The sequence below is a fragment of the Neocloeon triangulifer genome, unplaced genomic scaffold, assembly GCF_031216515.1.
Source record: "Neocloeon triangulifer isolate White Clay Creek 2 clone unplaced genomic scaffold, ASM3121651v1 ptg000014l, whole genome shotgun sequence".
NCBI lineage: Eukaryota > Metazoa > Arthropoda > Insecta > Ephemeroptera > Baetidae > Neocloeon > Neocloeon triangulifer.
In genome coordinates, this window is record NW_026775556.1 from 18,417,133 (window position 1) to 18,431,035 (window position 13,903).

Here is a 13,903-nt window from a genome sequence, read left to right on the forward strand (position 1 = left end):
TATCAAGTTGCAGTTTTATTGATTTGAGCATCTGAAGGCTTTCTTCCCCTCTCAAAACTATTCAAGCCATAGTTCTGAATAAAAAGTGAAAATCTTTCGGAAATATTTGTTTATAGTGAACCGAAGAATGATATTATTTTATTAATACATTTTACAGGAATAAGTTCATTTTCAAGAAATTTTTTAACTACTTCATAACAAAATCTGGCAAGTTTAGGAGAACAAAATAAAAATGCCACAATGATATAAAAACAACTTTTGGCATACTATTACAATTAAAATCAAATTCCATTTTCAACCATCAACTTTTCAGGACTAGCAACGGAGCATAATTTCCCAACGTAACTAACCAACTTCAATAACTTATAATTTCTCTTAACTTGCCTATAGATAAAAATAATACCTATACTTTTTTCAATGGTGTAAGAATTTTTAACTCGCAATCGAGTTCAAGCATGCATAGAAAAACTCCATGGAATCACTCCCTGTCAACATGGTCGGTGTATTCCTACACGGTGTAGCGCTACCCCTCTTTTACACGCGTGTAGAAGACGTTTAAAAGAGGTATAGCTCTAGCGCGCTAGGTCTGCACGCATAATATGCGGTTTTTACACCTTAAAGATATGCGTATAATATTCGTACAGTAAATACGTGCACTAAATATTTCATTCAAATCAAATTAAAATTCTTATTTCTTTTAATTTAAGTGTTTTATGTACCCGGGTAGCACAAATAAAAATAATTTTTTAGTCCTTTTTTTAAAATTGATTGTTTTAAATTTCAATTTTCAGCAGGTCAAAAAATTCCAACCATATTTACGCCACATTAATCAATCATAAATATTAGTTTTCTCAATTATTACAATAATACCATTATTAATGTTAGTAGTTATAAGATACTTTTGGACTTGGAGGGAAAATCCTGTTTTATATCTTGTTTTAGCTATATTTGGATTTTTTAAGACATTTTCTAGACTTAAAGTATAAACATTCTTATATTTGTTGTTTTTAAAATTTTAATTCAAGTGAAAACTGGTTTAAATATTTAACCTAAAACAAAACGGCATGTATGCAATTTCTTATACATTGCTGCATATAGGTTGCATACTTTTAGGGTGCTTTGAGACATCATAAAATACACCCTTCTGTAAAAATATCAGTTAGGTTTCCAGGGGGTGCTGCAATCGGTTAAATATTTTTAGGTTAGTTACACAGATGGCAGTTTTTAGTTTAGGAAATAATGTGGCCCAACCGTGCCCAACAACAAGAGAAAAATCTGCTGCTCCTTTTGTTGCGAGGGGGTTCATTGAAGCGCATGTATGTGTAAGGGGAGGAAAAAGGTTATTGTGCTAGAGAGAAATCTCCAAGTGACAAACAACCTGGCTCGCGCTTTTCAAGTGTGCCACCGCCAGCTACTAGAAATAAAAACACAAAGCATTTAATTATAAATTAAATTGTATAGCTGTGTGAATTTTGAAAAATTTTCTCAGCTGAAGATATTTATAAAGTTAAAATAACTTACAAACTTTGGCAAAAAAAAAGTATGTAAATATTTTTAGCAAAATATAGTTAATTTTTCGCGTTCTTTGTAAAAATCCTGCACCTATTAATGAGTTTTTATTGGATCTCAAACGGGGCGGCAGAAAAGGACTCGGTTCCGCAGCCAGCAGAGTGCTCGGAGGTTTCCGAGCTCGGAGCGGCTCGGTCAGGCTCGCTGCTGTACAATTCAGCCGCGTTTGCGCTCTTCTTTCGTTTCGGAACTTAGACAAATCTCCCTTTTCGTGGCGGGAATTAGCTTGCAGACCACAAAATAATAAATACGTGCGGAGGAATTTTTGTTTTTTGTTTGTTTTAGGATAGAAATGTTTATTCCAGATACGTTTTGTTATAGCTACTTAAAAATTGGATGATAAATTATAGAATTTTGCTCCGTAATTTAAATATTTTAACTTAGTATTTTGTGATTTAAAAATATATTACAAAATTTAAATAATTAAAAAAATATATAATGAAATAATGCGATTTCAGAAAGAACTGCATGTTGAAAAAACAGAATCAAAAAATTTAAAATATTGTTGAAGTTTAAAAAATTGATAAATTTACAGACATTAAAATGTTAAATTATTAAATTTTTTAATTTAAAAATTTAGTATTTGTTATTTTAAGAACTAAATACTCATCCTACAAAAAATATGTTGAGGAAGAAATCAAAAGCATTAACAAAAAGTCTTAAATAAAGCAAAAATCAAGTCATTATTCCCATTAGCAACATTTCTACGAAAAAATGAAATCCATTATCAAAACGAAGCCTTCAATCTCTCTGCACACTAGCAGCAAGGTATGAGGCGCCTTCAGGAGACACGCAAAACACGCACTCTGCCGAGTTTTTTGTTGCTTCGGTTTAATTATCTCGGTTAATATTGCAATGAGAAATTAGATGGATGAAAATTTTATCAGAAAATGAGTCAGTGCAAAATTTTCCTCAATCAAATTTTGTGCTTCTGTAAATTGAAAGGAGATGTGGCACATTTTGTAATATATTTGTGAATTAAATACATTAAATAACTGAATACATTCTTGAAATTTGAAGGCCTGCTTCCTCAACTAATGGGCAAAAAGTTCTGAATCGCTCATGGCGCCAGTGTTAATAGAAATTGAGATAACAAATTTAAAAGGTGGAAAAACGTGATGATTCTTTTAAATTATCGAGTGAAACTGCAATGCTCCTAACAATCGGACAGACTTCATTTAAACATATTTTAGCTAGAAATTTTGTGGGCCATTGCAAGAAAGTATTTTGGAATGGAAATTTGACCTGGGTCACACCTCTGCCCTGATGACCCCAAAAATAAAATTATTTAAATTTAGCATCTTTGGAAGCGCCTTCTTTCAAGGATTCCAGTGGCGTTGACCAAATTAAATTCCGATTTCTAGAAGTAAAGTTATTGAATTTAAACGATTTAGAATTTTAAAGTGGCGCAGACTGTTTTTACTGTTATGCTGCGAGACAGGCGCGCGCGACAAAGAGCACTATGTGTCTCCCCCCATTGATAGGGTGTTATTATTATTATTGTTACATACATTTCACAGGTGCTTTTCATTCTCTTTCTCTCGAGCTGCTCTTAAACTATTTTTATATTGGTCAAATTTGCATAATTTGATTAAAAATCATGGTTTTTCCCTCACCGCCTATTTAAAAATTTTCATAATTTAACAGTCACATATTTCTGTCTCAAAAAAAAAAACGTACTCGCGCCGTATTGACAGCGCTACTCATTTGGCTTATTAGAGCCGCGATTTAGTAAATGACTCCGCACTTAGGGCGATTGATCTCCTTTGAACTTCTTCCCCTCAAATTTTAAAAATTATGAACGGGCTGGAACTATATGAAAATGATTTCAGATTTAGGATCGGCAAAAAATTGGAGCTCAACAAACTTTGATTGACATTTGTAGCATGATCTGCTCATATTATTACTGTCGTTTATATAAAAAATAAGTTAAAATTTTTATTAAATTTTTAAATGAATTTCTCACATACTATTAATTTTTTATTCTCCTTCATCATTAATTTTTTTTAATTTAATACAACCATCGCGTAACTATTAAAAAAAAAATTGCTAATCCTTCAAAGGACGTATTGTTGCTTATTTAATTTAGTAACGGCACCACGCCTAAGCAAAGGAATTTATTAAATTTTAGTAAAATAATGTAACAAAGAAAATAAAAATTAATTATGAATGATAATAATTATTTAATAAATTCTTAAAAATTATTTTGCTATAATCTGATTGCTAGAACTGAATTCAAAATTTCTTATAAAAACAAATTGTTTTTGCCGATTCCATTCCTGAAATCATTTTTCAAAAATTCCAATCCATTCATAATTTCAAATTTTATTCGAAAAGCAGGGGAAGTCTAGCGTTCCAGGAGCAAAATAATTTACTCATTCGCGGCGCTAATAGTGCCAAATGAGCAGCACGGTCAGGCGCCAGCCAGAACGGTCAGCAGCGCGTTGAGACCCACTGACTAAAATAAAGGTGCCAGGTGTGTAAAGTGCAATGCAAAGTGTAATGTATTGTGCAAAAGGTTTTGACATTGACTTTAAATGGTACATTCTAAAATAAGCACAGTTTTGTTTTTAGCACAGTACTCCAAAAGAATTTAAAATAAAAATAGAAAAAATAAATCAATTTAATAAATAAAATAAAAAAATGAATAATATAGAAACAGCGAGCGAGCAAGCAGGCGACCAAACTCTCGTGAAATATGTTCTTGTTTGTTTGGGAGAAAAAGCATCAGTCGTTGAAAAATACCCTTTGAAATCTCTCCCTCCTCGCTTGCAGGCCGATTGTTTGCTCCGCTTGCTCGCGGCCACCGTGTCCTACAATGGGGATGTAAAATTTTGGAGTTGCTGTATCAAAGAGGGGGTGGAAAAGGTTCTTCCTGGCAGTTGCCAAGTGGTCAACTATAGCAAAACCGCACAGAGCAGCGCATCACGCAGCAGCAGCAGCACAAACAAACCAACAACACACTTGTGAGGACGTTCAAGAAATCACTGCGTGTTTTTTGAGCTCATCAAATGGAATTTTAATTTCAAAGGTAATTAATACTTTTCTTTCTACATATATATCTGCCTTTATCTACTTTATTGAAATCTCAAGATTCAGATATATAGCCTTACAGACTCGTTTCTGTATGTTAAATAATTATGTTTTCTCTTTATATGAAATTTAATTCAAATTCAATGCTTTCAATTTTGCTTACGATTAAATTTCAGTTTTAGGCTATAAGTTTTACTGTTTATTTTTGAGGCGAAACTGTTGAGTTTTGATTTATTGTTGAATATTGTCAAAATTAATTTAAAAAAAAATATTTGTGAATAAAGCAGCGCGCATAGCTTTCATTAGTAAATTATTTATTTTTGTCTTTTTTGTCTAACTTTTTTCATATATAAATTTTTGCATCAAATCAATATATTTTCCAATATTCACAAAATCTAATTCCAAAAAAGTAACCAATCGGCACTTAATTAGCAATAACAATTTTATTCTTGAATTTATTAAGAATGTGCCTCCTTCAACTCCGGCACACCAGCGCATCCCCTCGATGGCGGAGATTCCTTAAACTTTTTCAAGCATCCTAGATCCTACCTACCCTATGCTCCGCCCTCGCAGTATTGCCTACCCTGACTTCTAACTTGCTGCTGCTCTATTTTTGAGCGTCGGCAAAAACAGTGCGGCAAATAGCTTTAGAATTTACGAGTATAATTAAAAGAGAAAAAGAAAAGTAGACTAAAACAGTTGTAATTTGAATATAACTTTTAGATAATTATGTTATTTGAAAAAAATTTAAAGAATAAATTATCTGACAAAAATGGCCTTAAACTAATCTTTTTAAATGTTTTCAGATCAAGAAATATGGACGATGAGCTGCGTACCATTATTCTCGTCAGAGTTAAATGGACAACAAATATATCTGAGGTAAAAGAATATTAAAAAATGTCAATAAACACATTGGCAATATAAATAACTATTAATTGTGGATTGCGGTTTAGTAAATCTAATATCTGTTAATTTAGTTCAAAGAAAATGTTGAAATTTAAAAAAAAAAAAAAAATTAAGTTATTTGTGAATTTGATATGAGTAAATTTAAAAGTGATGAATGGAGAGAGAAAAAGGGAATTTTTTAATTAATTACTTTTAACTATACTCAAATTAAATTAAAAGCTTCCGCAATGAAACACGGATTTAAAAAAAATAATATATTGACAATATTCAAATTTTGCACTCTTTAATAAGATTTTTTTTTCATTGTAGAGAAACAGCAAGATTGCAATGGTGATGCCACTGAAATAGACATACTTGCCAACAGCCAGTCAGCGCCAAGGCAGAGCAGAAAAATGAAGACGGGGCAATAAGAAGATATACAATTCTGAAAACTCTATAACGAAGACAATTTTGAAAATTATTTTATTGACTTCCATAATTTAAGTGATGTTCAATCAGATACTATTTGAACCTCCAAAGTGAGCACGCTATTCATGAAAAAATTGTCATGATCTGGCCTAGCCGTCGCTTTTTTAATGACGCTTGAGCTTCTTTTGAACTAATTAATATTTTTAATTTTCCCTTCAAAAAAGAGAGGAAGGAATGATATACCATTCATTAAATGTGTGCTGCTGGTTTTGTTTAATTTATGAACTCTTTTTTTTGGGGGGGCTTAAATTAAATAGTGTATTCCTTTATTATGCAGTCTTCCACTTAGTTATTTGTAGGTAATGTAATACTTAAAAAAATCTTTTAATTCAAAAATGTTGTATTCGGTACTGCTTTAGTTACTAAAAATAAAAGTAGTATCGTACCTGATTTAGTGGGGATAATTTAAGAAATCTCTGTACTTTTTGCATGGAGTTAATGGAAAATATAGTGTTAAAAATATCTCAAATTTATATTGCAAAAATTTTAATTAACCATCTAACTCTTTAATTTGTTCTTCGATCTTCGATGTATTTTGTTCTTTAATGGTATGGAACTGTTTATGTTAAATTACTTTCTGTGTTAATACTTGGAAATTTTTGTGATATATGGAATTTACGTGAGAGCTATTTAAATAAAACGAATATTGCTATAAATTTGACTTTCAATGATAATTACGAAAATACCTGCTGAAATAATTAATAGAAATATAAAAAGAACGCGAAAATATAAAGAGGTATAAAAGCCGCTTAAAAAGCGTTTAGCGTACACGGTGTAGGCCTATGCGCATATTACACGTATATTAGACGGACATTTTAGACGTGTAATATACGTCTATACACCATCTAGGCTATACCAAAATTATGCGTATAATATACGTATAATATGCCGAAAATACACGACTCATGCGCACAGGGCTCACATTCAATAATTATAGTTGTTCTCCCTTTTGTAAGAGATGAGAGGCACATTGAACAATACAAATAACATTTTTACATCCACTCTGCATAATTATTTCCTGAAGGAGCCAGAATGCAGTTTTCATACAAAACTGTGAGACTAGTTTCCTTCAAAGGTGTCAAGTCTGTGAAAGGAATAATTCAGACGAGTGCCAACGATAGTTGGACGAGTTCACTCAAGTCCGAGGACCCAGTTGATGCCCTGGACTAGAAAGAGGATCAGCGGCTGCCAGGCGACGAGCCAGCGGATCCAGTCAAGCAGCTGCCCGTAGAGGACGTGCGGCCGCTCCCACGGGTTGCAAAACATTTTCTTCAGGTCCACCTTTTCCTTGCAGTAGGGGCAGGTTTGCTTCTTGCCGACAATGCACCAGCCTCGGATGCAGAACTCATGGAAACTGAAAATGCTCAATTATTAACTATTGACTTTTGGTACAAATATTTTCAGCCTAAACTGATTTCATTTAAATAATTTTCTTCTTTTTCTTTGCTAATTTATCAAGTTCATCACAATAAATTTAATACCAATTTTAATCCTTAAAAAGAAATTCGAATTTTTATCCACTTACGTGTGATCACAGCTGAGTTTGTAAGTGTTTTCGATGACACCCTCCTCCTCGGTGGACACAAGCAACTTATTCCCACAAATTGCACACATGTTGGTTTCAAGCTGTCTTGTTGGCATGCCATGAGGAGTGTAATACTAAAATTAAAGTCAGTCAAATTATTCAAATATTATTAAACTATTTCCACACCCCAATGTGAGAGGCCATTTTATCTGCGCAGATCTCGGCAATGTCCCTGCCGAGGACGCCGTAGTACAGGCCATAGAAGAGATTGAGCAAACCAAAGTCCATCCAAGTGCTCGGCTTGGCGTTGAAAAGCAGGTTGAAGCCGAAGAAGGTCAGCATCATCACCGCATATCCCAGAATGCCGAAAAAGTAGCTCGCCTTGTAGATGAAGTAAAACCATTTGTACACCAACCTAATTAATTAATTACATTATTTTAGAATTTGAGACATGATTATTTTGCTGATCAAACCTTGGTGTGGTTCCTTCGACTGGTTTCTGAAGAGCTTTTCGAACAACCAGTCCTGTGATGCAGGAGAAAAGCAGCCAAGAGAAAATAAAGCGCCACCATTGGTTACGAAGACTTAGCGCCAAAGGAATAACCCACATTCCTAGTAGAGAGACAAACTGAAATTTTCATAAGAAATTAAAAGGTAAAAATTTGCATCAAATTTTGCTGAAACGTACTTGGTACGACCGGAAGTGCCGCTTCTTCCATTCAACCAGCACCACCTGAGCTACTATCAGGGTCACAATCAGGATGAATATCATCTCGGCGTGCATGGCATCGTGCCCTTTGTGTTTCTCGTGCATTTTTATATGCTCCAGTCTGCAATTTAATTTTTACATTTTTTAAATTACTAAATCAAAATAAATGAATTATTATGTTCCGAACCTCCATTTTTCCTCGGGTGTGAGATCTTCAATGTTGATAGTCTGCAAAAGGTAAGACACGTGTAGATCAGCAACTTTTCTCAAGATTGACTAGTCAGCATTATTATCAAGAAATTAATTTTGAAGCCGGTTGGAAAAATATGTCAGACATTTTCGTGGGGGAATTTTCAAGAATGAGGAGTGGCTTTCCCAGTGTCGAAAAAGAAGGATCGAAGTCTGGGGCTTCCAAATTAATTACTAAGAAGCGAAAAAAATAAGCACTGATTTTTTTACCTTATTTATTCCCCTCTGAAGCTGCTGTATGTGCTCTTCCAAGTCCGCCATCGTTGGTTGCTGCCCGTCCCCTTTGCAGACAAAACAAAACACGAACTTGACACGAACCGTGCGTGGGCGTGGCAAGTGCTCCTAATCTTGAGCGCGAGCGGGAGTTTTTCTGATTAATTTCTGACCTTTGCCTCCTCATATATGAAAAACAAAAAAATTTCTGTATTTAATGTAAAAAATATGTAATCAATCACAAGATTGTTAAAAAAAACCTCCGAACACAAAATTTGCTGAAAAATTTCCTGAACATTTTAATATGATTATTTTTATGAGAATTAAGACTGTATTATTAAAAATATGTGGTGATTTGAGTTTAAAATCGGCTTTTCCTCTATGGGGTTTTGTGATTTGTTTATTGTTTAAGAAAATATTTTTTTTCTGAAACAATAAAACAACTCACAAAAACCCATCGAAGAAAAGCCGATTTTAAATTCAAATCACCTATGAATCAACCCTCGATCGTGAAATTCTACCACAATAATTAAAAATACATTTTTTGTTCGAGTCTCTAACGGGTAACACAGACCTAATAACTATGATTTTAAAAAATTCAATGCATTAAAAAAAATGATATTTTATTTAAAAAATATGTATGATTTTTTTTTTAGTTTTGTTTTTTAAAAACTTGAGCAGAAAAATACGTTTAAAAAATTAGAACTTAGAAAAAATTATTCGTTGCTCTTTTTTTAATGTGAGCGCCATAAAATAAAATATCTCCAGTAATTAGTAATACGATTAATACCATGCAGGTAATTAAAAGAAGATCGACGGAAAATCTAAAATTAAATTAGAGGAAAAATCTAAAATTATATTAAACGTTATTCTCTAAATGCTAGAAGTTTGCATAGATATAAAATAAATCCCGTCGTAAAAGGCACACGTGAACATAAAATTAAAATTATATTTAACTCAATTAGCGCGGTCCAGAATCTTGATCTTTTTTAATTTTTTGCAGCTCTTTCAGCAGCAAACTGCAAAGTCTTTTTTATCTCGCAGGAAAGCAAAAAAAAAAAAAAATTAAAAGAAAATAATGATTAGTTTCCTCATTTTAGTTCATAGAATTCGTCACAAATTTAAAAAAAAAAATTGTAAAGTGCTTGCTTCTATTGTCTGTCTTTCCAGACTCCAACTTTTATTGCTCTAGTCGCCGGTGCAAGCATAATGCGGCTGCGGCGGATCAAACGAGGCCTCCGCATTCTGCATCCATACAAAAATATCAAAACTGCCTCATATGAAATATGAAACAGCGCAGAGCACTCTAAAAGTGTTTCGCCGATTTCTAGCATGTGCATGTGCGTGCCTCATTTACTTCTCTTTTATATTTTTGCTGTTCAAAAACAAGTTTGTGCATGCATCGGAAGAAGAAATTTTTTCTTGTAAAAACTCATCAAAAGTCGACCTTGATCTTCGGCCGGCAGCAGCAGGGATGGTGAACGAACAACCAATCAATGCTCCAGCAAAGCTTCCCCACCAGGGGTTTGCAAAATGCAATGTTGCGCCTGCACATGAAAGTGTCTGATTTCTGTGTTGCTGGGCTGAAGGCTGAATTAGACACTTAAGTATCAAGAGCAAGTCAGCAAAGGCGCAAACACAGACCGGACGTCACACGAAGCGGATCATCTCCTGATTCTCCTGAACAGGGCAAAGAACGCGAAATCGTTTCTCATTTGGTAAGATGAATTTTTTTATGTTATTTTTCACGTTTGCATAAATGTGCGGACGCATCGGGACGCATGACTTTTGTTTCTTTGCGAAGAACCCATTTAATTGTTAATTCAGTTAATTGCTCAAATGTCATATTTAAATGCATCCGGATAATTTCTCAATGCATAATAATTTAAGTCATACATATACTCGCATGGCTATTCCGATCTTTTGCTTACATTATGTCTGAATGTGTGAAATTATTACATATATTGAATTATATTATCTTTCTGGGCGAATCATTGTCAGTATAAAAAAGATAATGTAGAATGTAAAAAAGAAATTCTTAAATTTTTCTCAAAATACAGTGTCGACCTGGTGTCGACCATTAAAATTTATCAATTAAAAAGTAAAAACCTGATTTTATGGAAAAATATTTCATTTACAAGTCGGGTTTTGTACAGTATATATTCGTACATAGTATATTATAATTAATACATAATTTGAAATGAATGTACCTTGAGCCTGGCCTCAAAAAGTGGAATGGAATTTCTTTTATTTTATGTGCATTTTTGGGCTCTGGCAGCAATCTTTGAAATGTGAACACAAATCTAACCGGCCACATTCCAAAGTTCTTTCCGTGCGTGCCATGCATGTTCGGGCATTTGGCATTTTTACATTACGTTCTGTTCAAACCAAGGGAATTCATGTCATTTCTCGATGTAACAAGATAGAATTCCACAAATTCAGCAACGCGCTTTACTACATGTTTGCAGCACCACAAGCAAAGTAATTTCATGGTCTTCCATGGCTGCTGAAAAGAAACTTTAGCGGCAAAAAAGAAAAAAAAAATTATTCATAAATCTTAAATTGTACCCTCCAAAAATTTTTGATTATCCAATTTTTGGACTGTTGGTGAAAATCAAATCTGATGTAATTTTTAGTAGCAATTACTTTTTGGATTTTTTCTTTTTTCTTTTCAATTCTGAACTAAATTGTAGATCATAATAATCGAGAGCAATAATAATAATTATTGTCTTGAGAGTAGGAAAATGAAATGCAGAATAAATTGCCTACATGGGAGGCTCTCAAGTTGCCCATACCACGGTCAATAACAAAAGGCGACCAGCGTTGCATCCCCAAGTGACCACCACGTGAGCATGAAAAAGGGAGTGCATCTTTGTGTGATTTGCCGCCTAAGCCGCGAGTGCAATAAAAATTTCTCGTCTGCCGCCAGATTATTTTCCGTCTCTCAAAAATATAAAATATTATTTCTGCTGGTTGTAAATTTAGGAACGATCCATTGTATTTCCAAAAGCATTTTCTTTTGTTGCATTATGCGTTTGATTTTGCATCCTTGCCGACTTTATGGCAGTCGGCGCCGAAGAGAAAAAAGGAGCACGACCTCCAAGGCTTTGTCAACTAGTTCAGAGTCAGCCAGAAGGACAACCCACCCTCTGGATGACGACCAATGAAATTTCAATTATTCAATGTTGCACGAAAGCAAAAAAATCAGAGAAGGAAAGATCACTTCGATTTTGACTGTCCTCGAGTTCATCTCGCTCCAGATCGAGAGCTTCAGTAAAGTTATTGTATTTTTTATTTCGATTTGTCGCGATCTTTTAAGTTGGTCAGGCCTCAAGCTTGCATTTAAAACTGACAATCAAGTGAACATTTTATTGGCCTGACATAAGTTTTTGAAAAATAATCAAGTCGCCCCAGCTGTAATAACCCTTCAGCAGTGCAAGGAAAGGAGCGTGAAAAAAAGAGTAAATTGGCTGCAAGATTTTAGCTCATTGAATTGATAATTGCTCATTTTGTGTTAATTTTGCTCTTCTTTTATTGAATTGCTCAAAGACGGTGAATTTTTGCTATTGAAATATTTATTTCACCTAGTTTTAGATTTCCTTTCTCCTTCCTGCTACCTATTATTATTCTAAATGTCAATGGTTTTTAACCTGTAAAAAAAATCAAAATATAATGGCCATTTATTTTATTTGTTGCAGAGCTTGAATAAGCCGTGAAAAACTCTTTGAGGTGCTGTCCGTGATCAAGCTAACGTAGAAGATGGACAATAACTACAAAGTCAAGTTTGAAGTGAAAGTAAGTAAATTTTGATAATAAAAGCCCATGCGCATATTTCGTATAGACCCTGCAACACATTAAAATTTATTCATAAATTTTACACTTTCGAGGTTTGTCTTCTGGTCAACTTTTCCTCTGCTTTCCTTAATTTATTGCAAACCAAAATCGGTTGGCTTAGATGATTATTATGAATATGCAACCCGCGAAACACAATTTAAAAATCTGAATCGATTTTACATTTCAAAGTAGGCAAAAATGGAATTGTCCATTAAAACCTAAACCCAAATTTATTATAGCAGGTTTCAAAGAGCTTGGTTTGAATAAAAAAAAAACATTTTTTGATGACTGCTTTCATCAACAGGGAAACATGCCCAGCACTTCAAGGGCCATTGGTGGTCCTGGCGGTGCTCAGTACATGCCCACTGAAGGGACCGCCACCATGACCGTCGAGAGGAAGTTTGACTCGTCCAACGCTCTTGAAGTGATCAACTCCATGAAGAGGGCTTCGAACGCGGCCTTGAATTCGTTCAAGAAAGACATCAAACAGCAGCAGCAGGCCATTGACCAGGGAGGGCGCAGCTACGGCGGAAACAGCAGCAGAGCCATTGATTACAACCCTGGTGGTGGAAGCCGTTCTTCCTCCAGGGCCAGTGGAGGCTCCCGTGGCCAGATGGAACCTTATGGTGGTTCCCAATACAAACCCTACAACAGTTACTATTAGATCACAACAACTGCCTTTATTGTGGTCTGCAGAATGAATTATTTTCTGTTAAGAGAACCTGCAGCTGTTTGTTTCAAATTTTGTATTGATCAGGAAAACCACTCAAAGTATCTTTAACTAATAAATTGCATAAATTTTTGTTTGCAGACTACAATATAGATTAAGATTAAGGATAAAAATGTTGTAAGAATTATGAAATTATAACAATAAACACTTGCTAGAAAATAAAATGCTCTAACAAATATTCAAATATTGTTCGTATTATTCCTTTAAAACAATTCAAAACAATAAAATGTAATAGAATAATTGGCTATAGTAAAACTTAAAAAATAATTAGATTGAGATTGAACAGTTGAGCAATAAAATGGTTGATGGAAATTAGTTCTGACGTGATATATAAAATAACGAATATTAAATTTCAACATAATTTATTTGATTATAAGAAGTTAAAAACTTAAAAATGGACTTTTTTCTAAGGAAACTTTTTTTGATCAAATTTCTCCGACCTCTGAAGGTCAGGCACGCTATTAGGACAGTACACTTAATTAGTGACTCTTATTATTTCTACATTCTCTATGTACTACTGTGTTTCTTCTAAATCAATGCGACGAAAGGCGCAATCACATAGTAGGATCGTGTTTGAACTTGTTAGGATCGGTTTAATTCTTCGACAAGAAGAGTTTCGCGCGGCAGCATTGATTTGCTATTGGCTGATCAGCGGCGGTGGCAGTCG

The 13,903-nt window shown here is 34.0% G+C and overlaps 2 protein-coding genes across 2 annotated transcripts; one reads left to right on the forward strand and one right to left on the reverse strand.

The window, feature by feature from the left end:
- Window positions 1-5,759: 5,759 nt before the first annotated feature.
- On the reverse strand, window positions 5,760-8,776 carry LOC132201017 (E3 ubiquitin ligase RNF121). The gene is made up of 7 exons (XM_059626876.1): window positions 8,670-8,776; window positions 8,398-8,438; window positions 8,190-8,331; window positions 7,975-8,129; window positions 7,688-7,916; window positions 7,502-7,635; window positions 5,760-7,330 (listed from the first exon to the last, which is right to left on the reverse strand). Exons 1-7 carry the CDS (start codon window positions 8,718-8,720, stop codon window positions 7,108-7,110), a joined length of 975 nt encoding a protein of 324 aa, XP_059482859.1. The 5' UTR covers window positions 8,721-8,776; the 3' UTR covers window positions 5,760-7,107.
- Window positions 8,777-10,230: 1,454 nt separating this feature from the next.
- LOC132200313 (uncharacterized) lies at window positions 10,231-13,420 on the forward strand. Its single transcript, XM_059625695.1, has 3 exons — window positions 10,231-10,390; window positions 12,371-12,467; window positions 12,811-13,420. The coding sequence occupies exons 2-3, from the start codon at window positions 12,432-12,434 to the stop codon at window positions 13,168-13,170; spliced, it is 396 nt and encodes a 131-aa protein (XP_059481678.1). The 5' UTR covers window positions 10,231-10,390; window positions 12,371-12,431; the 3' UTR covers window positions 13,171-13,420.
- The last annotated feature ends 483 nt before the right edge of the window (window positions 13,421-13,903 follow it).

Bases quoted from the DNA above. Each gene is read 5' to 3' on its own strand.
- LOC132200313 (XM_059625695.1), top strand. From the start codon at position 12,432: ATGGACAATAACTACAAAGTCAAGTTTGAAGTGAAA. The intron at 12,468-12,810 runs GTAAGTAAATTT...TTTCATCAACAG, and splicing joins AAGTCAAGTTTGAAGTGAAA to GGAAACATGCCCAGCACTTC.
- LOC132201017 (XM_059626876.1), bottom strand. From the start codon at position 8,720: ATGGCGGACTTGGAAGAGCACATACAGCAGCTTCAGAGGGGAATAAAT. The intron at 8,439-8,669 runs GTAAAAAAATCA...TACCTTTTGCAG, and splicing joins TTCAGAGGGGAATAAATAAG to ACTATCAACATTGAAGATCT. The intron at 8,332-8,397 runs GTTCGGAACATA...ATTAAATTGCAG, and splicing joins ACACCCGAGGAAAAATGGAG to ACTGGAGCATATAAAAATGC.